Consider the following 26,805-nt stretch of genomic DNA (forward strand, 5'->3'; position numbering starts at 1 on the left):
TGTAGACCAATCAGCAGCAGCGGCGACGGCGGCCACCCATCACCCTTCCTTTCTGCGTCCGCCCGGTGACGGTAGCGCGCACTGGGACACCACGCAGCATGATGGGAAATGTAGTTTCAAACAGGACGGAGGGGGGATGTGTCTCCCAGCGTGCTGTGCGAGCGGCAAAGGGCTTCCGTCTGAACAGTTGCCAGGAGACCGGCGGCCGGAAGCGCGCGAGCTTCAACTGAAGGATGGAATAGCTGCTGTGCATATGCACAGAATACATGTACTATATCACACACTGACACACACATACATATATACACGCACATACACACACACAATACATGTAATATTATGTGTACACTGACACTCAGTCATACCATAAACTCCAGCTATTAATACCAGCTGCTACCTGTCTCTCCCAGTGGTTGAAGCTCGGAACACCCAGGACATACCTGAAAACGAGAGGTAACTCTCAATGTATTACTTCCTGGTAACACATGTTATAAATAAATAATTGAAGCAGCTGGGAGATTGATAGCTTCTCGGCTACTGATCAGATGGTTGGGGGATTTCTCTATGCCCCTGCTCGTCTCCTGTGCTCTAACCATAACTGTCTCCTTTATACCTCCACTGCTCTCTCTCGCATTAAACCCTTTCTCTCGCATTAAACCCTTTCTCCCTCATTTACCTGTGGAACTCCCTCGTACTCGGGATACTCAAGCACCCTCTCTCCCCACCGGTAACCATGATTCACTCTGTAAGAAGCACTGCAATACCCCAGGCCAGGGGTGCGCAAACTGGGGGGCGAAGGGGGGAGGAAGTGCACGGCGCTTACATAGGCCCTGTGCTCTTCCTCACAACATTTAAATGCAATGCCAGGGAAGTGCGCGAGGCCTCTGTAAGTTCCTTACCTAGTCTCTGGTAATGTGGAGTCAAATGATGGTGCATGCTCAGATGACATCATGATGTCAGAGAAAAGGTGCTGGGGGCGCAGACAAAAAAAGTTTGTGCACCCCTGCCCTAGACTCATGGCTACTGTCACATACCCACAGTCACTCATACCAGTGACCTGCCATCTACTGCACTTATTCCCTCACCTGCTGTCTCTAACTCCCTCCCATCATACCACTTAGATTGTAAGCTTTTCGGGTCAGGGATTTCCTTTTTTATTGTCTGATCTTATTGTACTATAATTCCTTGCACTGTATCATCTCTTGTAAAGCACGGAGTACAGCTGTGGGTGCTATTTAAATAAAGATATACATTTAACATCACTTATATTGTCTGTAGAAGTGCTATGCACTTCTTTAACCCATGTTGTCCTGAAAAGCTGTATGATATGGAAGGCTTGTTAGGATCTATGTTAAAATGGACAAGCAAAAGGTGACACATGTCATGAATCCAAATACACATGTTCTCATTAACACGACCCTTGCATGTAGTAAGTTGTGTGCGTTATCTGTTATCCCTCAGTGAATAAAGCAGGGCTTTTCAATACATTTTCTAAAGTGTCCAAATCCTAGAAACATTTGAGCAGAAGGGACACAAGTATTGAATTTATTTTTCATATATTTAAAAAGGTTAAACATTTCTTATAGTTTAATATTTTGTCAGCGTTTAAAACATCTCTGCTACATATACAAGTATATTGCCCCAGCTTAAATATGGGTTTGATTGGGGAAAAATGCATTTATTTGCTTAAATAACGTCCACTTATTTTCACGTGCCAAATTGTAGGGAGTCTGCGACATTGGAGGGGAATGTGTGGTCTAGTCCCTGATTTGGGAGGCAGTCTCATTTGGGGGGAGTCTTCCCCTTTAAATCCTGCCTGATTTGATGCCATTCTTATGGAGAGCCTCTGATACGGTTATCCGTTATCGCATTGCAATTTCATGTTCGTTGCACTTCAAGTCAATGGCAGTTAGTGCAGGATCCCAGTGCGATGACCTGTATCGGACATTGGTGAATCCTAGCATTGGATAGACATTCCTTTCACCTAATGTGGACTCTGTCTGGGTAAAAAACTTACCTTGAATGTAATGTCTGTTCTGTGCAGCCCTGTGTACGTTAAAAAAAAAAAAGTGTATGTTTGAATAACACATTTGTTTGTGTCCATTTGCACTCTCCAGGTATCGGTGACACAGTGAGGTTTTATATGAGTGTCCCATTGCTGAGAGGGAGGAGAACGGATAACTGATTTAATGAGCCATCTGCAGTTTCACTGTACCGGTCACAGCACAACAGGACCTCACACGCCATGAATAGCAGGTGTGTCTCTATATAAAGTGAGCTCCATAACTCTGGGTGACTTGAGCCGCACGTTTGTCAATCCCTAATAATAAAGACCCTGCAGCGTATAGCGGGGCTCAAACATATCATACGGGACGAGAAGAACTGTGCTTTTAAAAAAAGAACCTGCATGTGTACAAAGACCACATTGGAGATACATTTCCTCTCTCTGATTTTATTTATTGTTATGCACGTCAACAGAGCTGTGTATATCTGAGCCTGATGTGTGTCTGCACGTAGACCTTTGTTGAGCTCAGCAAATGACACTGGTATCCCAGCGGGAGGCTCAGGTCGGCAAGATAAGAAGTGGATGCGGGCTTGATAAACAGACGCTGTTATGTAACCTTTCTTTCTGAATGGGATATATGACAAATAGGGTGGCATGTTCTAAAACAGCACCGTTACAACTGGACTGATTTAAATCAGTTACACTTTAAGTGTTAAGATTTTATTTGTGATTTGTTAAGCACTTTGTCACGTGTGGTATGTCATGTTACAGATATGATTTTATTTATTTATAAAATGTTTTACCAGGAAGTATTACATTGAGAGTTACCTCTCGTTTTCAAGTATGTCCTGGGTATAGAGTTAAGATGACAAATAATACATGGTTACAAATACATAGTTACATAAGTGAACAGGGTAGACATTAGATACAAGACATTGCATGCATAGTTAGAGATAATATATATTATAGGCATATGTAACAGTTACAGACCGATTAAAATGTGAGACAGTTTAGTTTTGAAAGAACTTAGACTGGTGGTGGCTGTGAGAGTCTCCAGTAGAATGTTCCTGTTTTGGGGTGCACGGTAAGAGGAGGAGGAGCGGCCGGATACTTTGCTGAACTTTGGGACCATGAACAGTCTTTTGGGGTCAGATCTCAGATAAGTGATGCGTGTGGTAGGGGTGAGGAGTTTAAGGTAGATGGGTAGTTTGCCCAGAAAGTATTTGAAGGCATGACAGGAGAGATGAACTTTGCGCCTAGACTCGAGTGATGGCCAATCTAGTTCTTTGATCATTTCACAGTGATGTGTGTTGTAGTTGCATTGGAGAACAAAAAGGCATATTGAATTGTAGAGGGTATCAAGTTTGCTAAGGTGGGTTTGGGGTGCCGAGCCGTATACTATGTCCCCATAGTCAATAATTGGCATTAGTATCTGCTGTGAAATACGCTTTCTGACCAGCAGACTTAGGGAGGATTTGTTCCTGTAATGTACACCTAGTTTGGCATAGGTTTTGGATGTCAGGGTATCAATGTGCATCCCAAATGTTAAATGGGAGTCAAACCATATGCCCAAGTATTTAAAACTAGTAACAGGTGTTGGGGTGGTATTGGCGTTCTGATCTGGAGCTCAGTCATTGGAAGCTTTAAAAATGTAGCATTGGTCCCAAATACTATTGTTACAGTCTTGTTAGTGTTTAAATTCAGTTTGTTTTGGGAAATCCAATTTTCAAGTCTCAAAAAGTCAGATTCAAGTATGTATTGAGGTTGGAGAGGCTAGGGCTGTGTGCATATAAGATTGTGTCATCTGCATATATGTGTATTGAGGCTCCCTTACAAGCTGTAGGAAGATCATTGATGAACACTGAGAAGATTAGGGGCCCCAGAACACAGCCTTGCGGGGCTCCAAGGGGTTGGAGCATCAGATGGACACATGTTGGGATCTACCTGATAAGTAGGAATGAAACCAGTTTAAAGCATGCTTCCCTATTCCAGAGCACTGGAGTTTAAGCTGGATAGCATGATCAACTGTATCAAAAGCCTTGGCAAAATCTAGGAATATTGCACCAGTGAGTTGTTCCATTCCACACTGGATTTCATTGCAAACTTATCAGGGTAGTTACCGTGGAGTGTTTGGGGCGAAAGCCATATTGGAATTGGCTAGGGAAATTTGTCTTGGTATAGTAATCGCTTAATTGGGAGTGGACACATTTTTCCATGACTTTGGATAGTATTGGGAGAAGAGAGATTGGCCTGTAGTTTGAGACAGTGTTTTTGTCCCCACTTTTGAAGATTGGGACAACTCTGGCAGTTTTCCGGTCTTAGGGATATGGCCTGCAGACAGAATAGAGTTGACTATGTAAGTAATTGGTTTGGCAATGGCTGGGGCACCAAGTCTTAGGAACTTAGATTGTAGTAAGTCAGGTCCATATTGGCTGCTTAGTTTTAATTTGAGGAGCGCTTGTATAATCTCCCCTTCGGATACTGGGCCAAATTGAAAATTGTGAGCAGTGTTGTGAGAGGGTGGGGCCATAGGGGTACTCCCAGGATGAGATACAGGTTTGTGGTTTTGTACCACACCCCAGAAAGTAATCATTGAATGCATTTGCAATGTCGGTGAGGTTTGTCAGAGTAATATCCTCCTTAGTGATATTACTTGGTTGTTGATGGCTAGAAGGCTGGAATATATTGTTGATAACCTTCCAGAAGGTAGCTGAGTTTGATGTATTCTGGTGATGATTGTCAGAGTAATATTGTGCTTTTGCATGTCTTGTTTGCCTTGTGCACATATTCCGCATGCATCAGTAGTGATTAAGATCCTTGGTAGTGCCAGTTACTTTGTAGCTTTTCCACAAGGCATCCTTGAACTGGTAGCGCGCTATAAGGTCAGTTGTAACCCACGGAAGGTGGGCCCCCGTACTCTGATTCTGTGTAGTGGGGCATGGGTATCACAGAGTTTTAAGAACTCGGATTGGAAATTGTCGAGCACAGAATCAGGGTCGGGAATTAAGTTGATTCTGTTCTAAGGGCAGTTAGTAAGATCAGCCAGAAACTGTTGTGGGTTAAAGTTTCTAAATGTTCTAGTGAGTAGAACTTTAGGGCTTGATTGGGGTGGTCTGATTTTCCTTACACAGTACAGCAGGGCCCCGGGTATACGGCGGGTTCCGTTCCAGAAGCCCGCCGTGTAGTGAAAATCGGCCAGAAGCAGATCCGGCGATTTTCAGTGCTGCGCATGCGCAAACCGGCAGTTTCGCCTTTCTGCGCATGTGCGACCTGCGGTCTGCGCATGCGCGATTTTAAATTCAACATGGCGGCCCCCTTCTCGGTATCGCCGAGAAGCGGGGCCCTGCTGTACACTATTACATGGTCACTGAATGTCATATCTGCATGTCACAGAGGAGGAAGTGTTGAGATGTGAGAGGGACGTGTGTGTTGCAGTAAAATTAACTTTTTGTTATTAACTACGAGGTGTGTGTCCATCTGACCTTTCTCTCTCTCTCTCTCTCCTATACTAGTGTTGTTTCCCTCTGTACCTTTTATACTTGTGTTGTTTCCCTCTGTACCTTACCTCAGGGGTGCGCAAACTGGGGTGCAGGAGATTGTGCTGGGGGGCGCGGGTGGTTGCAGAGGTTCCGTGCTCTTCCCCACGGCATTTAAATTAAATGCCGGGGATCGCGTAAGGCCTCTGCAACTCTTATCTTACCCAGATTCAGGCGCTCTGTGACGCGTCGCCATGACCCCGCCGCGTCATTTGACACAGCTCTAAGTCAGGGGGTGGGGCGCGTGCATCGAGGCAGGTAAGATGGGGGCGCAAATAAAAAGTTTGCGCTCCCCTGCCTTACCTTATACTTGTGGTGTTTCTTTAGAACAAAGTGCCTTCTGTGGCGAGACTGGAACCTGAGCCACCCAATTAATAATAAATCCCATACAGGTTTAGGGTAGTATCGCATGTCATTTCATAGCACTGCGGTTGCCACTGTCACTGATACTGCATTTTCCTTGGGTCCTATTTACAATCAGACTGATTGTGTTCATTAAATACAATCATAACCTCTTAGTGAAGAGATGGCAGCCCCCATTGGGTTCATTGTTGGCGTTTTTAGCACATTACAAGCAAACAATAGAAAGCGAAGAGCTGTGCATGACTATTGGGGAAGTTTTAATCAAGCAAATCTAGGTTTGGTCTTATGGTAGAGATAATCCTAACCCTTTGGTACAGCACATTGTCCTCAGGCTTCCGATTTAGCCTATGCAAATTATACACACACTCGCACTCACACACACACACACACACACACACACACACACACACACACCACTATTTTTCCTTTCCTTACATAAATATAAACACATGTTTTTTGTATTTTTTCTGGTTTGCTATAAATACAATTAGTACAGGGGTAGCCAACTCCAGTCCTCAAGAACTACAAACAGGCCAGGTTTTAGGATATCCCTGCTTCAGCACAGGTGGTGCAGTCTTCGACAGAGCCACCTATGCTGAAGCAGGGATATCCTGAAAATCTGACCTGTTTGTGGCCCTCGAGGACTGGAGTTGGCCACCCCTGATTTTAGTACATTTGTACTACAATAATACACATATGATGCAGGGGTATGCTCAGGAGACCTAGAAGTCAGCATTCTTTATCAGTGATGTATGGGTAATGTGTGTTATTTCTTCCCTGCAGTAACGCGTTGTTCTCTAACCAGGGCAATCCATTCCCAGCCCCAGCGAAAACCAGAACCCACTATCACCCATCACAGTCCCAGCCACTGAGCGCAGAGCAGAAGCAGACCGTGAGTATGGGGGGAGGTCTCTTGCTGTCGGAGTTATTGAGTTAACCCGCCATGTGGCCACACACGGTGTTGGAGTCGCAGTAGATGTTTCATGGTTACATTGATGGTTTTTACAGGTCTATACTCGGCTCATTCACACCCCTTTGCTCTGCTGGGGCATTGCATATATTACTGTTTCTCGATAACTACAGTGGGTACGACACAAGTACTTTAACCGTTGCCTCCAAAAAGTAAAGCGTTAAAATGTTTTTATATAACTCTGATATTGATGTCCTTATCATTTACTTTTAACCTGTTCAAATTGGCTTTTAAGAGCCCACTTGCTCTCTTGGACTTACAGTAGGTCTGGGTCAGTCTCTTGTCACTTCTCCACTTTCCTCACATTCGCTGCCTCCTCCTTATTGCCCTTTCTGGCCCACTGTCTGCGGGGTGTACGGGCAGTGGCAAGATATAGTGCCAGTCTGTCAAGAGAAGCATGTTCCAGGGCTAAGAAATAACATGTATAAGTAGGAAGAAGGGCAGGATCTTTTACACACACAATTGTACACGTGCTGTGTGTCGGTGGGAAGTTTGCTAATTCATGCGGTAGGAGATAACCATCACCCCGCTGCGCCTGGATGTGCAGAAACAGGACCATGCAGCCCGGCTCGCAGACCCCGGTCTTGCTACACACAGGATAATCCCTTTGTCTTTGTTCCTCAGATTCTAAGCCCGGCTCGGCTCGGTTCACTGCCCCCTTACCTCAAGGACGCACTTAGCCCCCCTGACCTGAGCTTCCTGGGGGGATCCCAGCAGTTGGTACCCGGCCTCCCAGAATCAGACTCCTCTGGTCCTTTTGATGAGTCCTGGCCTTCCTCAGAGGGCAGCTCTTCTAAGACCCCAGAGCGAGACGAGAGGCAGATGACGACGGGCACAGGATTGATGCACATACAGAGGGATTATCGCCCCACTACGTACCCCTCCTCGGAGGCATCAGTCATTGCAAGGTGACCGCTTATAACAGCCCCTACTAATAGGAAAAGAGGTGTATTTATTTGTTTTTTGTCTCCCGGACGTCAACAATTTTTAAGACCCAAGTAAACATTATTATTGGAAAGTAGATGTAGAAGTTTTACTTTTGCCCAACTCCTGGGTTTCAGTCTATGCAACATATACAGTCCATGTTTGCATTCTATGTAGTATTTGGGTTAATAAAAGATGGATGCTACCCGGGTTATGTCACTGGCAGTGGCCGAGACCCTGTAGTAGTTTCAAAGGTGGTAAGCATCCCTGAGATACAAAAGATGCATTTATGAATTTTGTGTTTAAATAGCTTTAAAAATCCCAGTGTAAATGTAAAGTGCTTTTTAAAGTAGTTTGATGAATAAGTGCTGGAAGTTTTACGTTCTGTTAGGTGGATGCTTTAGGTCAGGGGAGCACAAGCTTTTTTTTTTTCCCCTGTGGCCCCCTGCCGGCTGTCCTTTCCGCGCGTCCCTTACCTTGGTTCTGGGCGTCATGACGTGACGTTGCCATAGCAACGCAACGTCACATGACCCCGTGGCGTCATTTGACGCCGCGTTGCCATGGCGACACGTCTCCAGAAGCCGGCTGACCCAAGGTAAGCGAGGTTTACGCCGCTTCCCTGGCATCTAATTTAGGTGCCTTTGGGAAGCGCGCGGGACCTCTGTAAACCCCGCGCCCCCTGCAGATAATCTCGCGCCCCCCAGTTTGTGCACCCCTGCTTTAGGTGACAGTATCAGTGTTCACGGCTCTTCAGAGTACAGTCCATCAAAAAGTGAAGGTAATGCACACCGAAAATTATTCAATAACGGCAATAATATATTAGAAAGAGGTTACCTGGTGCGGCCAGTGGGACAAGCGACCACCTGTCACAACGTGACACAGTTGGAAAGATCTCCAGGCACCCCAAGTATTTTTTAATACAAAATAGTGTTCATTTTACATAAAGAAAAAAGCTGTGTGTGCTGAGTGTGCTGTGCGCATAGTAAGTGAAACTTCTTTGACTTTTGTCACAGAAATTGTATTTGTAAGAATGATCTATTTAATAAAAAATACAATTTCAGTGCCAAAACGCAAAGAAGTTTGACTTAGAACACGTGTTTTAGCTATTTGCACTTCTATATTTATAGTAACTGGGAATTCTGTGTGTGTGTGTGTGTGTGTGTGCGTCAGTGTGTGCGTGTGCGCGTCAGTCAGTGTGTGGTGTGTCGGTGTGTGTGTGCGTCAGTCAGTGTGTGTGTGTGTGTGCGTCAGTCAGTCAGTGTGTGCGTGCGTCAGTCAGTGTGTGTGCGTCTGTCAGTGTCTTTGTGTGTGTGTGTGTGTGTGTGTCAGTGTGTGTGTGTCTGTGTCTGTGTGTGCGCGAGCGTGTGTGTGCGTCAGTCAGTGTGTGCGTGCGTGCGTCAGTCAGTGTGTGTGCATCTGTCAGTGTGTGTGTGTGTGCGTCTGTCAGTCAGTCAGTCAGTGTGTGTGTGTGTGCATCAGTGTGTGTGTGCGTGCGCGTCAGTCAGTGTGTGTGTGTGCGTCAGTGTGTGTCCGTGCGTGCATCAGTCAGTGTGTGTGCGTCTGTCAGTGTCTTTGTGTGTGTGTGTCTGTCAGTGTGTGTGTGTGTGTGTCAGTCAGTGTGTGTGTGTGTGTCAGTCAGTGTGTGTGTGTCAGTCAGTGTGTGTGTGTGTGTGTGTGTGTGTGTATGTGTCAGTCAGTGTGTGTGTGTGTGTCAGTCAGTGTGTGTGTGTGTGTGTGTGTGTGTCAGTGTGTGTGTGTCAGTCAGTCTGTGTGTGTGTGTCAGTCAGTCAGTCTGTGTGTGTGTGTGTGTGTCAGTCAGTCAGTCAGTGTGTGTGTGTGTCAGTCAGTGTGTGTGTGTGTCAGTGTGTGTGTGTGTCAGTGTGTGTGTGTGTCAGTGTGTGTGTGTGTCTGTGTGTGTGTCAGTCAGTGTGTGTGTGTGTGTGTGTGTCAGTCAGTCAGTGTGTGTCATTCAGTGTGTGTCATTCAGTGTGTGTCATTCAGTGTGTGTCATTCAGTGTGTGTCATTCAGTGTGTGTCATTCAGTGTGTGTCATTCAGTGTGTGTCATTCAGTGTGTGTCATTCAGTGTGTGTCATTCAGTGTGTGTCATTCAGTGTGTGTCATTGTGTGTGTGTGTCATTGTGTGTGTCAGTGTGTGTGTCAGTGTGTGTCCCCATGTTGCAGGCTGCAGATCAATGACAGGTGTCTGACATGTGCTCCCGAGCAGATCTCAGCCAATAGCAGTGAGGCGGGCAGGCTCTGCTGCTGGGTGAGGTGCACAGAGCGCTGTGTGTCAGTGTGAGTTACAGAACGGGCACAGACCGCACAGACCAACACCGACCCCAGCACAGCCTCTCAGCTCTGACACCATGCGGGGGGCTCCCGCTGCAGCTCACCTGTACCACGGCCTCTGCTGGCTGCTCGACCCGGCACTCACTGCCCTGCTCTCCATGTCAGGTACTGTGTGGTCTTTTACCTCTGTACCTCGCCCTCCCCATCAGCCTGCACCTCTCTCCTCACTCCCCCTGTCTCACTCCGTCAGCCGCGTGACTCCTCCCACCCCACCACCAAAGCGCCCGGTCCTCCAGTCACCGGTGGAAGCAAGCTCCTCCCATGCGCGGCATTCCCCGCTCCCACTGATTAGTACCCGCATCTCAACGGGCTGCGGTCCGGCACCGGGTCTGCATGCCGTGGCGTTCGGTGTGGGGGAGCGTTAGGAGTGGCAGCGGTGATTACATGTGTCGGAAAGGCACCGCTGCCAGCCGCTTCTGCGCATGCGCATAGGTCCGCAGTCATCTCCATTAGCAATGCGCATGCGCGCCATTGCAGCGGACATATGGGGAGAATGGCGGCCGTTAGGAGCGGCGCCGGCGGCTATCGCCGCCGGCTGCCGCATATGTGATCACCGTGTGGGAAGAGCAACGCCCGTTAGGAGCGGCGCCGGCGGCGATAACAGCAGGTGTGTGGGGGGAGGGGGGAGGGGGAGCCGTGACGTCACTTCCGTTTCATTTTCGTCTCCATCTCTCCCATTTTGCCCCATCAGAATAGGTGCCACTAAAGAAGTTTCACTTCAAAAAACCAATGCACCCTGATGAAGGCCTTTATTGCCGACACATTTTTTTCTTTGTCAAACAAGCACTATTTTGTATTGAAAATACAGCTTGGAGCTCTTTCCAACTACATCTGTGCAAAGAGTAGACAAACAGAAACAATATTAGTCATTAATGACGTGACTTTAGGCCAAGCCAATTTATCCCTCGGTGCCCCACCAAGATTACAGTGTGAGATCTTTAGGGAGGAGCTGCGTGTCCGTGCTGCTATGGTCTCCAGATTGCAATATGGTCTCCCTAACGTATGAAAGCTGTAGTGAAGTTGTACTGGGAACAAACTGACCAGGGATATTTATATGCTGTAGCATTTCTGTAAGAATCACGGGGGGGTTGCTCCAATTACGATGGGCAAGTTGGTAAATGAGGCTGTGAATAGGGGCATGTGGAGGAGTAATGAGATCTGCTGAGGGTTGCGCTGATTCTGCACAGCTACATGGCGAGGTTTCGGAGTGGGCGCCCCACCAGCCGGCAGGAGCGTTCTCCCCCCAACCTGGGGATGAAGGATTTCTGGTGGCTTCAGACCTCTCCGGACAGCCCTGACGCTGAAAGGTATCAAAGTACCGAGGACAGAGCAGAGACAGGTGAGACTTAACATGTATGTTAAGGGTATGACATGGTTGGTATGGGATGTGTAAGACACACTGGACTTTATTACTCTTCGTGCAGTGTGTGAGGGCTGTATATAGCATGGTGCTTAGTCTGTGCTGACACCTATTTCTGTGTAATGTGATATGTAAGGGATGTATAGGGTACAATAGATAGCACAGTCTATATTGCATCTCCTCACTATGTGTGATGGTCGATTTGTAAGCAGATTGCATAGTGCAATATTGCTATAAACGTAGGAGGAGTATCTTGCCCAATTAGAATTTAACATTGTTGAATTCGGACTTTCTTTTTTTTAACTTGCTCTATGTAACTATGTAACTATGTTGCCTCTGTGCGTTGGTATTCTGGTGCATAATCCACATGTGTGACAATGTCTGGCTCTGTGACATGTTTTTATGTAGCCACTGGTTGTAATTCTTGTTTGGTTATATTTTACTTCTGCTTCCAGGACTCCGAACGTCTTCCGGATTCTCTCCGCAGCATGTTGAGAGGACTGCTTCCCACGGGGTAATTATTACAGCTCTGCACCAAGCGGTTTTCACAAGTGTATGGGAGGATGCTGCGCAGGAATTCGGGGTGTTCTGCGGTGTCAGTGGGCAGGGTATTGGGATATATTGGTACGATCCTGTGTGGGACAGGAGGAGTGATTGTTTGCCTTCTCTCTGACTCAGGACGGGTCTCTGAGTGACTCCAAGCTGTATTCTGAGGATCTGGACATCATGGCCCTGCAAGAAAGAGCGGGGAAGCTTGTACTGAGGAGGTAAGTGGAGGCTGTATCATGTTCTGGGGGATGTTGTCACATGAGTCTTCATATACTCAATTGGAGTTTGAATAGAGCCTTCTGTGTGTCACGTTCATGGAACCTAAAGGAGCAATCCACCCTAACTAACCAATTCTAACCACTGTGGGGAGGGGGGCTGCTCCGCTCTTCCAGAGCTGAACCATACTATTTTCAGCTCCATGGCCCTTGGTTCCTGAGAAACGTACTGGTGAAGTTACCGGTATTACTCGTTTTTATAGGGGATTTAAATGGCTGTCCAATGGAAAGACGCAACTGATGTTGCAGCTTCCTATTGGGCTGAGATTTGGCAGCCATTTTGTTTCCCACGAGGGAGATTTAAACCCGGGAAATGCACCAGTCAGTATCATGGGAACCAGGGGGTCCTCCGAGATGAAGATTTTGGTATTTGGCTGAGAGGAACCCCCTGGCTTCCACCTCGTAAAAAAATATAATTGAAGGGTAAAGATTAAGGAACTGCCCCTAACTATCTGAAGACTAGATCATTAGCAAAGCTTTGAGCTGCGAACGGCGTCTGGCGCCGCTCCCCTCCGTGGCGCTGAGATTATTTGCATTTGTTTCTCCTGGCAGTGAGTCGTCTCTCAGCAGTGTGGGCCCGGTGAGCTCTGACGGTCTGGGGTCCTCTCCATTGTCCAGCATCTCAAACCCAGAGTCTGTGTTTGGTCGCAGCAGACCAACGATGCCAGCTCCACCGCCACCAGGTACCCACAATATAAACTGCGCCAAAAGGAAACGCACGGACACAGGATTGAGTTGCTGTGCCGTGTTTTCATGTGCGCGGGAAGCTGAAGACAGTCTTGCTTGGAAGGACTGAAATGGTGTAGTGGTGGTATAGCGTTGTATGTAGTAAGTGGTTAGTCAGACGCGTTTGAACTTGGGTCTCTGCCTTCTTTCTTACCAGCTCTTGTTGCCCCCATTCATCGACCCGCAACGTTGCTGGCCCCCCCATCAATGCGCGCCCCTCCTGTATCAACACCAGAACAAGACATTTTGTATCAGTGGCGACTGCGCAGGAAGATGGAGCAGGCGAGGGAAGGATCTCTCCCCCTCGCTTCCCGCAGACGCACTACTTCCCCACCTGTCCGGATCCCCAAACAGGTACCTTAAAACCCATCTGTTTTTTAGAAAGGAAAAGTATACAGGGATATACCAAATAAGTAAACATGGGAAGGATGCTGATCCAGGGAGTAATCTGATTGCCAATATTTGGAGTCAGGAAGGAATTTATTTTCCCCCTTCTGAGATATCTTTGGATGATATGTCACTGGGGTTTTTGTTTGCTTTCCTCTGGATCAATAAACTGTAAATACGGATATAGGATAAAGTATCTGTCGCCTAAATTCAGCATAGGTTGAACTTGATGGACATATGTCTTTTTTTCAACCTCATCTACTGTGTAACTGGTGGCATTTTGATCGAGTATTCCCAAGTTTTTTTTTTCCAGTCCGTTTTATGCACAAGGGTTGTTTGTTTATAAAATTTACTATATGTATAAATGAGATTTATCACGGAGAAGCATTAATCCGATATTATTGTGAACAGTGAAGCTCTGCTCAGAATATTAACTACAATGTACAAAAAACTCAGACGTGAGACCAATTAAGGTATATTGCACTGAGATTATATTGATTTTTAAGGGCTGTTTTTAAAACATGTACTCTTCATGAACGGAGCTTGGATTATCTTTTATTTACTGTTCTGCTGCAATTCCCCTGTGGGGATTGACTTAAAGTTGACAGAAGCTATGTACACACGTGATGGCTCATCATCCAGGCCACCAAATCCATATAAATATTAAATACACTGAATATATATATAATCTGTAGACGAAAATAATGTACATGCAAAAAAATTAATTTACAGATTATTCGGACAGGATATTTGTCTTTGAACATATATATATATATATATATATATATATATATATATATATATATATTTCCACCTCTTTCTTTTTTAGGCGGTGCACACACCTGAGTCTGTTGCTCCAGTTTATCATGGACAACTAAGAGAGTCAGTTCAAGGCCCAGGTGTGCCCAGCCCCTGTCGTGAACAGGGGCCAATTCCTAGCCCATCCCCTGCCAGCTTTCCCATTGCCAGTCCAACCCTGGCCCCCCACACCCCCACCTGCCCTGTTCCTCCACATATGCATCTTCTGTGTGACATCCTGCCCTGCATTCAAAGCCATCACTCCTCATCCTGCGCAGCACAGAGACTGGCAAAGAAAGACGGTGTCAGCTCGGGACGCTCACGTCCTGACGTTCCTGCAGCGGCGGCCCCTGCGGCGGAGCAGAGAGAACGAAACATGGTGTCTGATAGGGAGCTGCAGCCGGTGTCACCCCCACAGCACCCACACAAGAAGGTTCCCGGCAGGATAGAGCAAGCGGAAGAAAGAAGAGCAAAATCTAGAAGAGAGAAGACCAGGAGGGCAGGGAGCAGAGCAGGGCAGACAGGAGTCACAGTGAGGGATGGGGAGCAAGCACGCCCAGAATCACATGTGCACCGTGCTATCGGGGAGGTAAGCGCTTCATACACCCTACAGCAGGGACGGCCAACTCCAGTCCTCAAGGGCCACCAACAAGTCAGGTTTTCAGGATATCCCTGCTTCAGCACAAGTGGTTCAGTCAAAGACTGATCCACCTGTGCTGAAGCAGGGATATCCTGAATACCTGACCTGTTGGTGCTCCTTAAGGACTGTTGTTGGCTGTTGGGCTGAAGGAGAGGTAGAAACGTACGGGTCTGGCTGAGAGAGTGGGTAAAGGAGGGAGAGGCCACACTTTTTTTTTTTAATGTAACAGCATTCAGTGGATCAGTTAGTGGTAGCACCTTGTTCCTTTGCTGCTGGTGGTTTTCTGCAATGTATTATAGACTATTCAGCAGAAAAGGGGGTTAATATAACACTGATAACCCAACAAGGGCCTAATCAAGCTGCTTTTGCCAGGATTCACCATGTGCCAATGCGGGGTATTGCATGCAATTCCGGCGATAACTGCCATTGACTTGAATAACCGTTGACGGTGGATCAGGTTGCGATACTCGTGTTGGGGCTTGGTGAATCCGGCCTTTGTGCCATAATGAAAGTGTGGGTGAGTGAACCTGCGGTGGGTGAGTGAACCTTCGGTGGGTGAGTGAACCTGCGGTGGCCGTGCCCGAAAAAAGGGAAAACCTGATTCGGGTCTGTTTTGTACGACTTCATTGTGGGGTTATGAAAAGATACCTGACCGTGCTTTATCAAACCTTTTTTATGAAGGTATTGCATCCTAAATTATTCATAGACGTCCTATTGCATTGATACTGTGCTCTGTGCATCATCTGCAACAGCTCAGAAGTCATTTAGTATATTAACATAGTCCATGTTGTGCTTGCTCTTCCACTCTCTGATTTCTCTTTAACGGTTCTCTTTTTCTCCCAAGGTGATCTCCGGCAGACTTTTCTCGCCCCTAGAATCTCCAAAACATAAGACTGTGTTTAAGAGGCTGGAGCAGGCCACACCCCTTGCTGAGCCAACCAATCGGCTACAGCCTCTGGAATTGGCAGCCCAACTTTTGGGAGAAGCAGAAGGTACAAATCGGACTGTGGGAGGCCTCATGCTTGGGATGTAGTCACTTCCTGACAACAGCTCCATCCTGACAGTGCGGCATTGTGTTGGAGGAGTGGGAAGGCAGGGTGTAGGGGACATCCAGTCACTGTGACACTACAGGGGAGCAGTCTAGATGCACCACGGTGTCCTGCTGTGTCTATGGAAAGTGTATGAAATGGTGGGAGTGGGTGGGTGGGGAGGCACTGGTTCCCATCACTGTCACTATGCCTGAAGACTGGTTGGGTAGAGCGAAGGGTTTGACCATTTTCCCTCGTTTCTCCGTTTCTTGCTCCAGACTCTGACGGAACGGAGTTTGAGGATGATCCGTTGCTGCAGGTGTTGCGTGAACAGAGGGAGGTGCTGCGAATGAGACTCTGGTAATGACACAAACTAGTAGAGAGCACCGTATCCTCCTTTCAGAGCAGCGACTACAGCTCTATGTATTCTCTCTTGCTGTCTCGTAGCCCCGCGAATCCCAGAGAGGATTCTGCTCTCACTCGACTAACTGCTCTCATGCCTCTTACCGTGTCTTCCCCTGCAGGGCAGTGGATCTAAGAGTCACTGAGCTGGAGTCCCAGAACAGAGATGATCCATCACACTGACAAATACCACCCACCCAACAGAAAATCTGCTCCCGTCACAGCTCCGTTTACTAGTTGTTTTATATTTGTACTTGTGCAACAAAGTTTGTCTTCCTCTTCCGATATTTATTTATACTTGTGTGTTCTATAAATGAAGCAGAGAACTGCTGATGTTCCTATGCTATCAATAAAGTGTTTGTGAAATAGTTAACTTCCTTATCGTCATTTTTTTCTTCTTTTACATGTACACCAGTGAGATGCAGATATCGGTCACTGGCAGCTCTCTCCGGCACTGCACAGAAAGAGAAGTGTTGGCAGAACTGTGCTCGATTTAATACATGATCATTTGAATATCTAATAATTATTTAGGTATTCTCATTAGAATATATGTTATCAAAGATTTTCCCAAATACATGTGCTAAACAAAGTTAGTCTAGACTGGACTTACAAATAAATGCGAGTATCAGACGCACAAACCTCAAAAATACATAATGCGTGTACATGTTAATACATCACCATACTTTACGTAAGACCAGCGCTAAATTCATGTGTATTTATGGTATTTTGTTCATGTAGAAATGATAAATAACGGCTGTATTTATTGCTGATACATTAGAGATCCATTAATAGTTTTCACATCATGATCCGCGCTGTTTGGTGCTTTTGGGATCTTTATTAACACACAACGTGGAGACAATGAATACCACCACATACTGTACAGCAGCTGATGCATCCCGATAAAATGTCAAGTTTAACTTTCCCAACGTCTCCGTGACCAAGCAGAGAATAATCCCAGCAAAGTACTTTGATAGATGGACAATAAGAGGTCTCTTGTAGCAAAAAGTTTGTTTAGGCTTTGATAGTCAACATGTGACTGTGTCTTCTCACCGTCTCTTATTGTTATTTGGCTTATAACGAGCATCATTGTAGATCACTCTAATACGGCCGAGTATCCATTTCAGCTGGGACTGCCAGGCATGGTGACTTAGGACGCGTGTATCGTGACAGCGACGCGACGGATGACGTCACCCACCGCCACCTGCGAAAGTTATAATTTAAGTTTCGGCGACGTTGCTGGTGACAGGGTGATTGGTTCAGAGACTGTCACATGTGGCGACAGTCTCTGAAAAATCAAATTTAACCCGCTACCAAATTGTTTTCCGCTCTGTCGCGCTTACTATTAGCGCTGGCGATGGAGTCAATTGTTTTGTTTTCGAGCGATGTCGCAAGCACCATAAGTGCAGCCTTATTGACACTACTTCACAGGTATGGAGCTCTGTGTGATTTTAGGCAGACACACTCATGGGCCCTTCATAATGCTGTGAAGAGGCTTCCCTGTGATGGAGGAGAGATCAGTGCCATTCAAGTAAAGGGGACATAAATTCTCTCCAGCATAGAGAAGCCTCTTCACAGCATATTGGGTAGAGCTGAGCTCATTGCAGCCCTACTGCAGTAAACGTAGGGTGGAGGCAGAGGGTGCTAGACAAAGCTCCATCTTCATCACCGGTGGTTGTTAGCACTGGAAGGGGGAATATGGTTGATGGGCTTATCAGTCTTCGGTAGGATGAGAGTGTCCGCAGTGGTAATAGTGGAAATGGGATCATAGGGTAGGTAGAGAGAGGGTGAAAAGCAGGGCAGTTGTGGTGATCTTTCAGGGGTGAGGTGAGTCACTGTCCCCCCACATGTTGTAATCTATCCACTGGGGACATTGTATATCTCATGCGATGTGCCTGTGTTTCATATCTTTTATAGATCACTCACACATGGTTAGCTGTGTCATTGTGTCATTTCAAAACTTACACGCATTGAGCTTTATCTGTTCTAACCACAAATCTACTTCCTGATGCACATGTGAAACCAGAACGCATAGAAAGCTGTGCTGCCTCAAACAAGGTGTATCCGAGTCCACTGCTAAGCAGGACGTCCGCCACATCTGTCCTACATCCACAATACCATTTTTGGGTCTAAATAGAGTGAGAAAGGAAGCCAAGTAAGGCCTGAGCCATGGTGCCTTCGCGTATGGAGGCTGTGGGAAAGCGGGTGCTTTCCCTGGCCATGGTCAACGGGCCGTGGGGGCGTTCCTAGGAACGTCACAGAGCTGGTTCGCCCTCATTGGGCGGACCGCTCACGTGACCCGCGTGTCTCGCCAAGAAATCAGTTTCAACTGATTTCTTGCGCAACGCACGCCCCCTCCTGCCTCCGCCCGCACGGTCTGTGGGCGCGATCACTGTCTTAAGGCAATCTGATGGCGCCCCGTGAAGACGCCTCTGTGCGGTCTCCCACACCATGCACTCAGCCTAACCCAGTCATCATCATAAGAAGGTTCCAGGGTGGTAACTGCAAGAAAGCGTGCGTCATCCACTTGGCATCACAGTGTCAGCTCCATGTGGAACTGTTAATAATAATAATTACTTTATTTATGCTGTGCTTGTCTCCAAATGGGACTCACTCAAAGAGCTTCAGTTACAAAAAGGAAAAAAAAGAAAACATTTAAGGTTATAAGAGACCAAACACAAGGAAAGATACAATACAGGATGGGACGGTACTGTAGCTATTAAATGCCTGGGTAAACAGGTAGGGCTTGAGCCTGCTCTTATAGATTTCCAAAGGGGGCCTTGAACTGTACGAGGCAGACTGTTCCAGTGAGTGGGAGCAGCGCGGCTAACAGTTCGGGCCCCAAAGGAAGTGCAGGAGATTCTGGGAACTTCACCTGCACATCGAAGTGAGCGAATAGGAGTGTAGGGAACTAGAAGCTCTCAGATAGCTGGGACCCCAGTCATGTAGTGCTTTGAATGTCAGCAAGCCAATCTTGAAATAAATTTGCCATTTTACAGGCAGCCGGGGCAGAGAACGGAGAACAGGTGTCTAGTTAAGAATGAGAAAGAACTGAGATCAGGATTAGAAGACATTTACTGGATAGGAGTCTTGCTACGACATGGAGCAGGGTTGGTAATACTGGTATTTTGCTCAGGCAGAGCAATGTGACCACACCAACAAATTCTCACTGAATATATTTCAACATAAGAATATAGTGCTCTGCATCTATCTTTTTCTAAGCAATACGTTGCAGGCATCTATTATTGAGATAGAGAACCAGCTGCGTATTTAACCACCTCCCTCCTGGAGTGCGGCTGCACTGTCATTCTCTGCTGTGCTCCTCAAGCCCGGCAGGAAGAGGGTTAACCAGACGCTTCCCCTTTAAGCTGCTGGACCGGCTTCCTCTAGACAAGGCAGGGGGAGAGGGACAAACTTTGAATAAGTTCCACGCATGCTGGACGAGAGATGCCGTGACACCTCATAAAGTGCACCACAATCCAACAGGGAAACAGAGCTACATCTGCAAACTTCACCCCTCTATAGAGACAGCAACACCCTCCTCCCACCTGAGCAGGCAGGTAAGAGCAGACCCTCCTTGACAGACAATGGAAGTACCAGTTTACAGTGGCTTAGTTTTGTCACGTCTTTATTGTAAAGGGCACTCCAACCGGTGATTTGAATCCTCTATTGCTTTGCATAATCTCCGGTCTAGTTTAGGGGTCTCGGACAGTTTCATTTCACCACGCCATGCAACAATTCAGCTGGGAGCACATTGGCTCTTGAGATTTTGCATGTGGCGCTTGGCTAACCACATTTAGGCATAATGTAGGAAGCGTCCTTTATTCTGGTTTTGTATAGGTGGGAACCCTGCCTCAGCTGCCCTGTGACAGAGCTGGTCTTCAGGGTGACTGGCGAGTCTGTGTAACACTGCGCCAACCAGCAGCCACAAAGCCAGTTGGCGTCTTCAACTCTCGTGAGGAACCAACGGTGAAAGGACCACAAGTAGGGAAAATATGGAATCCGTGATTCTATAAAAATCATTGCATAGACCAGGGGTGCTTAACTCCAGTCCTCAAGCCCCCCCCCCCCCAACTGGTCAGCTTTTCAGGATATCCCTGCTTCAGCACAGGTGGCTCAATCAGTCCCTGCTTCTGCACAGGTGGCTCAATCAGAGGTTCAGTCTTCGACTGAGCCTCTGATTGAGCCACCTGTGCTGAAGCTGACCTGGGGGAGGGGGGGGGGTGAAAACTGGAGTTGAGCACCCCTGGGATAAGCTCACCTCATTGGGCGATTCTTAGCATCTGGCTTCCTTGTATGTGGAAATGTAATCAATCCAGCGGTCTGTTATTAAATGATTTTGATAAGATTAGTGGAGAGACTTGAGTTCAATGAAACATAAAAACAACAGTGCAGTGATTTTATACACTACATCGGGTACTGTGACCATAAAGGGTTTATTTTGTTTATTTATAAAGATGTGTTACCAGGAAGTAATACACGGAGAGTTACCGCTCGTTTTCAGGTATGTCCTGGGCACAGAGTTATGATGACAGATACATAGTTACAAATACAGTTACATTACATGAGCAGGGTTATACATTATATTTAAAGACATTGCATGCACAGTTAAAGATAATATATTATGGGCGTATGTAACAGTTACAGACCAGATTAAAATGTGAGACAGCTTTCGTTTTGAAATATCTTAGACTGCTGGCGGCTGTGAGAGTCTCTGGTAGACTGTTCCAGGTGTGAGGTGCATGGTAAGAGAAGGAGGAGCGGCCGGATACTTTGTTGAGCTTTGGGACTGTGAACAGTCTTTTGGAGTCAGATCTCAGGTGATAAGTGCTGCGTAAGGTAGGGGTGAGGAGCTTGTTCAGATAGGCGGCAAGCTTGCCCAGAAAGTATTTGTAGGTACTTTGTGCCTAGACTCCAGTGATGGCCAATCTAGTTCTTGGTGCATGTCGCAGTGATGCGTGTTATAGTTCTGGAGCAGCAGCAAACAGTATCAAATGCACTTATTATAAATTAACATCAACTTTTCTGTCTCCAGCGAGGGATCAAAATGATGTTCAGTCCTAAGTAAAGGTGTGGTTACGCCTTGCTTGGTTTTTCTCTGTCTATGAGGCAGGAAAGCTCAGAAGCTGAACTGCGTTAATTTTAGCTCCGCGGACACCTGAACCTCGAGATACCTCTGTAGGTGCTGCCGGTAGCATGCCCCGGTTGGGTGAAAAATACAGCAGTTTATTGCCCGCAGCATGGGAGCCAATAGGAAGTCGCAGTGTCATCCGTCCCTGGTTCCTATTGGTCCGCGTGATGTGGGAGCTATAATCCTGCATAAGAAGCCGGCAGCACCTTCGGTGGTAAATATATATTTTGGGTTACAGTCTGTGATACTCGTTTCTGTATAAACTTCTGACTATTTTTATTTTATTTATAAAAATGTTTAATCAGGAAGTAATACACTGAGAGTTACCTCGTTTTCAAGTATGTCCTGGGCACAGAGTTATAACAATACATAGTTACACAAAAAGAACAGAGGTTATACAGACATTTCATGGATAGAAAGAGTTGGAATATTGGGTACAGGTGATAAAGGGCTGGTGAGTTTCAGATTAAAATAGAGAAGCTTAAACATCACCAATCATCAGCAAATGGCAGCAAACAGCTCACACCCTTTGGCTGCGCCAAAGGCTGTCCACCTTTGGGGCGACGCAGATGTACACTCAAAGGGTTCAGATTAAATGCAGCTGCGAATACAAAGTTCTTTGTGTCCTCTTGACTCATTAACATTCCAGTGGGAATACACCAGCTCCTGTGGGTATTATATATTCCAATTATGATCCGTGGATCCATTTTGTACTTTTCACCTACTGACTCTCAATATCAAATGCATTATCTACAGAATTGATCAACGGGGGTTAATGTCACCCTGCAAGGCTATAACGAACTGTTAGTGAGGTGTGTTAGGCCAGAGGTTAGCTGGGGCAGTGTGACTCAGAGTAGCTTCCTAACATATACAGGCTGTTTCATGACTTACAACTGTTACAATAACTACCAGAGAGTGGTAATGCCCACACTTAAGATGGCTGCCTGAGTACTTGTATGTACTACAATCCTCACCATTTATTTTATGTCATAGCTTTAAAGAGGCAATCCAAGCGGATAGATAGATAGATGAACAGCCGGCACTCTAATATAGCTCATTTAGGTAGGTGCATGTCCCATAATAAGCAGATAAACATACGATACCGTTCGCACGGGAATCAGCAGACAGCACTCAGGGGTGGGAAAAATAAACATATATTGTAGAAAAAATGACACAAATCACCAACGTTGCGGGCCCACAAACGGGCCCTTCCTCAGGGTAGGACTACCCTGCTTCCAGGGGGTATGTAGCTGGCCTTTACACTACTACTGTGTCCAAGTAGTGAGTGGTAAAGAAAATCAGTGACCCTTATACAAGTGATGGAGAGCAGAGGAGGGATGAGTACAGTAGATGTGCAAGGCGGGGGTTCCTTGGGTAGCAGACATGTGATCATATATAGTCTCCCTCCCCTTAGTTATGCTGGGAAATAGGTTTGCGCTTCATCCCATGGGATGGTGCTGTTTTACATACACAGTGGCGTATTCTGTATGTACAGTATGTGTTAGAATATGCTAGGACTGGATGGCACATGGGTACATTCTGTGTCCGTTTTAAATATGAAGGCTGCATGGGCCAAAGGTTTTGTGTTTACTACCAAGGGCCTTATTCTACATCTGCTGAAGCGTCCATTCAGGACTTTTTCGGCAGACAATCCCCCATTGAAATCTATAAGGATTTTCGGGCCCAAAACATTCCAAATGCCGCTTTGGCAAACATAGAATTGACCCCTAAGTGTGGCAGGAGCAGGCTGGGTGAGTGGGTTCTTCCTTTAGTATGTCTCAGTCTTTCTGAAGGGGATAGTCCTGATGTATCTCTATCACTATGCATGAAGGAAATATAGGCTGTGTCGGTGCCCAAAATCTATATTATCTATATACAGTATCTCTATGACCACTGTGCAGTTTTGCCGCAGACTGAAGCAAGCTTGTGAAACCAGCGTGGGACAAGTAAATGCACTTATGAGTGTTTCCAGCTTTATTAAGTCTTTGACATATGGTACATGTTATGGGATATTATGCTTTTTTGCACTGCGGGTCTCTATTACCGAGGGAAATCATATTTCTGCTATTTCATGCTATTACTTGCCTAACATCTCATCCATCTGTCCTGCTCCGTGGCTTTGTTTTGGCAGGGAGGGGTGATGTTTGATTTAGTCCATATAAAATATGTATAAGCCACACTTAAAAAGCAAAACAAGCATTTTAGGCAAGCTAGGAGTTCAGTTTATATTTTACAAGCGTTGTCTCATTCTGTGCAAGTCTCTTTTGGAAGTAATATTTCACATGTTTACGTGGAGAGATGTCTTTGAGAACACACTTAAGATACTTGGTGTGTTTCTCTATCGCCCGAAAAAGTCCTACTCACAGAATCTTGAATTTTCATAAGGCTCGGCAAAACACAGTGGAAATGGGTGATTTTGGCAAATATTTTAAGCAATGCGTAATATCACGACTTTGGTGAAATGTATGGAAAATATGTTAATATTTTGCCAAGCCATTCCAGCGTATGTTCTTGAAGTCACAGTTCTACCCAAGTTGGTAAAGCTGGATCCCCTACTCTCCACCTTGAAGAAGGTCTTGGTAAGAATCGACACATTATCACTACAAATGACTCTGATGGTGTTCCTGTCCGCTGATAAAATTGTAGGTTTCAGCTTCCCAGGGTCCAAGTAAGTATAATTTAACATAAAAAAAAAGAAAGTAAATACATTTTAACCTATCCACTGGCAAAAGAGTGGCAGGACCCAGTAGCAGTGAGGGGGTTACTGGAAAAGACTATAAATTGTGTTAGACTGTCTATAGAAGTTTGTGGGAGCACTGACGCTAAGTATGTGCGAGACTAACTCCAAATAAGTTAGACTCACTGAAAATCGGTGATGCCTGACAGCTCTGGAACATGTTTGCTTTTACTGGCTGTTTACATAGCACCTTGCAGCTTGGTAAATATAGTGTTAACACGTTCACTACTCGAGGGGACACAGGTCCCTTGGCCATGAATGAGTTAGCTCCAGTCCTCAAGGGCCACCAACAGGTCCAGGTTTTCCGGAAATCCCTGCTTCAGCACAGGTGGCTCAATCGGTGGTTCAGTCAATGACTGAGCCACTGATTGTGGCACCCGTGCTGAAGCAGGGTTTTCCAGAAATCCCTGCTTCAGCACAGGTGGCTCAATCAGTGGTTCAGTCAATGACTGAGCCACTGATTGTGGCACCTGTGCTGAAGCATGGATATCCTTAATACCTGACCTGTTGGGGGCCCTTTAGGACTGGTCACCCCTGAGTTAGCATTAGTAGTGTAAACCCTACTGTCCAAGACCTTATCTCTGATATCCTGCAGTAGACCAACACACACAATGCTGTTGACATCTCTAAGTGACAAGCTTACTTGGAAACACATCCTGATTTTGCAATAAATGGAAAGCACTTGGGCCATAACACCTTTCTACAATTGTACTCTTTGTTTTAGAAGATGAGACGTTCAACAGATTTTCCGATTTAGACCTGGAAGCCATGAGACAATACTGTACCTCTGAGAGTTGTTTGCATGTCTTCTGCAGGCCCCCAAACCTGCTTCAATCTCCCCATCATCACGTGACACAGTAGTTAGGCTGACTATCTGGGTAGCGAGTGACATGCAAATGAGCACCAAATTGATGCGTCACATTCTTCTTCTTGTTCACTTTATGTGGATTACCAATCCCTAGAGGTCCAGTGTGGTCACGTGACTGTGGTGGCCATTTTGGCAGCAACTGAAGTGGAGGGATCCTCCTTCGTTTCCTCACTGATTAGATCGTGTCCCGCGCTCCATGGGAACTCAGGATACGATCTGACCCAGATAAAACAAGCCCTTTGAGCAGGTCGTAGTCATCATGTCACGGGGTCCCAAGAGAGCCAGTCCCGTGATGTAGTGACTATGTCCGGGACACGCAAAGGGTTATACAGCTTATTGCACACAAAAAAACCTTGCCTAACTGAACCGCATAATGCCATATAACCCTCCCTACCCGGCTCTTAAGGAGTTTACATCTCGTTAGACTATTAACATAGCTGTGCTTAGTATCTCATACCTTGTGGAGGGTGCTGGACCCGCACAGGCTGGGTGTAGATATGCAGATGTTAGAATGATGGGCGCCAGGAACGTTTATAGTACGAAGAGCTTTATTCACATCCGTTGATAATATGCCACACACACAAGGGCAGGTTTCAAATAGATGTTAACTGGGGTAAAACTATATACTCTGTGCTTCTTCCTTTGGTAGTACTTACGCTTCTGCAGGATATCATCCCCTTGGTAGCTCTCACTCATACACTGAGGAGGTACTTAGCCTGGTGTCCTTTAGTAATGTTAGGTTGGCTTCCTCAATGCCTATGTATCTGGTTGGGGTACATACTCTATTCTCGGGGATCAGTATCCCGTCACCCTGTGCACCGTCTGCCTCATCCATAGCTATTGGATCGGGGCTTCACTAGCGACTCGATCCAACTATGCTCGAGAGTTTCTACTCTGAGAACTCCTTGCTGAGCACTTGCCGCCTCCTCTTCTGGTCAGAGAACAATCTGTTCATTATTACGGGCTCTATCTGTAAAGCGCACATTCCCTAATTAAAAACAATAACGTTCAGACGACATCCTTACTACACATAACTATACGCTTAAACATATTTACATAACTTACAGTGAGGCCCTCTCCAACTGCTACTCCGGAGGAACCTGATTCTAGAACACTGGGAGTGCTATATATAGCCTTGCATCTCCCTATGGCAGTGTTTTTCAACCAGGGTTCCTAGGTTCTCCGGGCATCCCTAAAGGGTTCCCTGCAATTTTCAAGTAATTTGAAAATTGTACCATCTACAGAAGGGTTGTGGTCCCTTACAATGTATCTGATCTCTGACGTGCTATTAGAGAGGGTTTGGGGTTCCTTACAATGCATCTGATCTCAGACTTGCTATTAGAGAGAGTTGGGGTTCGTTACAATGCATCTGATCTCAGACACGCTATTAGAGAGGGTTGGGGTTCCTTACAATGCATCTAATCTCACACACGCTATTAGAGAGGGATGGGGTTCACCCAATGCATCTGATCTCAGACACGCTATTAGAGAGGTTTGGGGTTCCTCAGAATTTCCCACAGGGTTTCTTAACCAAAAAAAGGTCGGAAACCCTTGCCCTATGATAACATCACTGGTCACAAGACTTACTGGGGAGTACCTATCCTTTCTGCAAGTCATCTTGTATCACATGATGGGGAAAGGAGTAACTCTGCGTGACCCCACACAGTTAACCCTCCATGGTCTTTAACCTCAACTACTAGTAGTACCTAGCAGGAGGGCTACAGACAAATAGCAATGGAATATTTGTATTTATAAAAA

At 46.2% G+C, this 26,805-nt stretch overlaps 2 protein-coding genes across 5 annotated transcripts in view; both read left to right on the forward strand.

Moving 5' to 3' along the window:
- Positions 1-85: 85 nt before the first annotated feature.
- On the forward strand, positions 86-16,687 carry PROSER3 (proline and serine rich 3). Of its 4 annotated transcripts, XM_075606104.1 has the most exons (13): positions 88-453; positions 2,118-2,256; positions 6,688-6,796; positions 7,499-7,782; positions 11,337-11,488; positions 11,965-12,023; positions 12,188-12,276; positions 12,886-13,016; positions 13,217-13,413; positions 14,276-14,833; positions 15,729-15,876; positions 16,191-16,272; positions 16,437-16,687. In XM_075606104.1, exons 2-13 carry the CDS (start codon positions 2,246-2,248, stop codon positions 16,495-16,497), a joined length of 1,881 nt encoding a protein of 626 aa, XP_075462219.1. In that variant the 5' UTR covers positions 88-453; positions 2,118-2,245; the 3' UTR covers positions 16,498-16,687. The 4 variants fall into 4 exon arrangements, with proteins under 4 accessions (XP_075462222.1, XP_075462219.1, XP_075462223.1 ...); XM_075606107.1 differs by lacking the exon at positions 14,276-14,833 and having other exon boundaries at positions 86-453; XM_075606105.1 differs by lacking the exons at positions 88-453; positions 2,118-2,256; positions 6,688-6,796 and having other exon boundaries at positions 7,693-7,782; positions 11,284-11,488.
- Positions 16,688-19,724: 3,037 nt separating this feature from the next.
- ARHGAP33 (Rho GTPase activating protein 33) overlaps positions 19,725-26,805 on the forward strand; it is a 92,609-nt gene continuing 85,528 nt past the window's right edge. The window contains exon 1 of the mRNA XM_075606112.1: positions 19,725-19,871. The gene's annotated coding sequence lies outside the window, so the exon portion shown is untranslated. The remainder of the gene's footprint in view (positions 19,872-26,805) is intronic.

The sequence above is a fragment of the Ascaphus truei genome, chromosome 6, assembly GCF_040206685.1.
Source record: "Ascaphus truei isolate aAscTru1 chromosome 6, aAscTru1.hap1, whole genome shotgun sequence".
Classification (NCBI taxonomy): domain Eukaryota; kingdom Metazoa; phylum Chordata; class Amphibia; order Anura; family Ascaphidae; genus Ascaphus; species Ascaphus truei.

Coding starts and splice junctions, on each gene's coding strand:
- PROSER3 (XM_075606104.1), top strand. Junction 12,277..12,885: donor GGGAAGCTTGTACTGAGGAG/GTAAGTGGAGGC, acceptor TTCTCCTGGCAG/TGAGTCGTCTCTCAGCAGTG. Junction 15,877..16,190: donor ACTTTTGGGAGAAGCAGAAG/GTACAAATCGGA, acceptor TTCTTGCTCCAG/ACTCTGACGGAACGGAGTTT.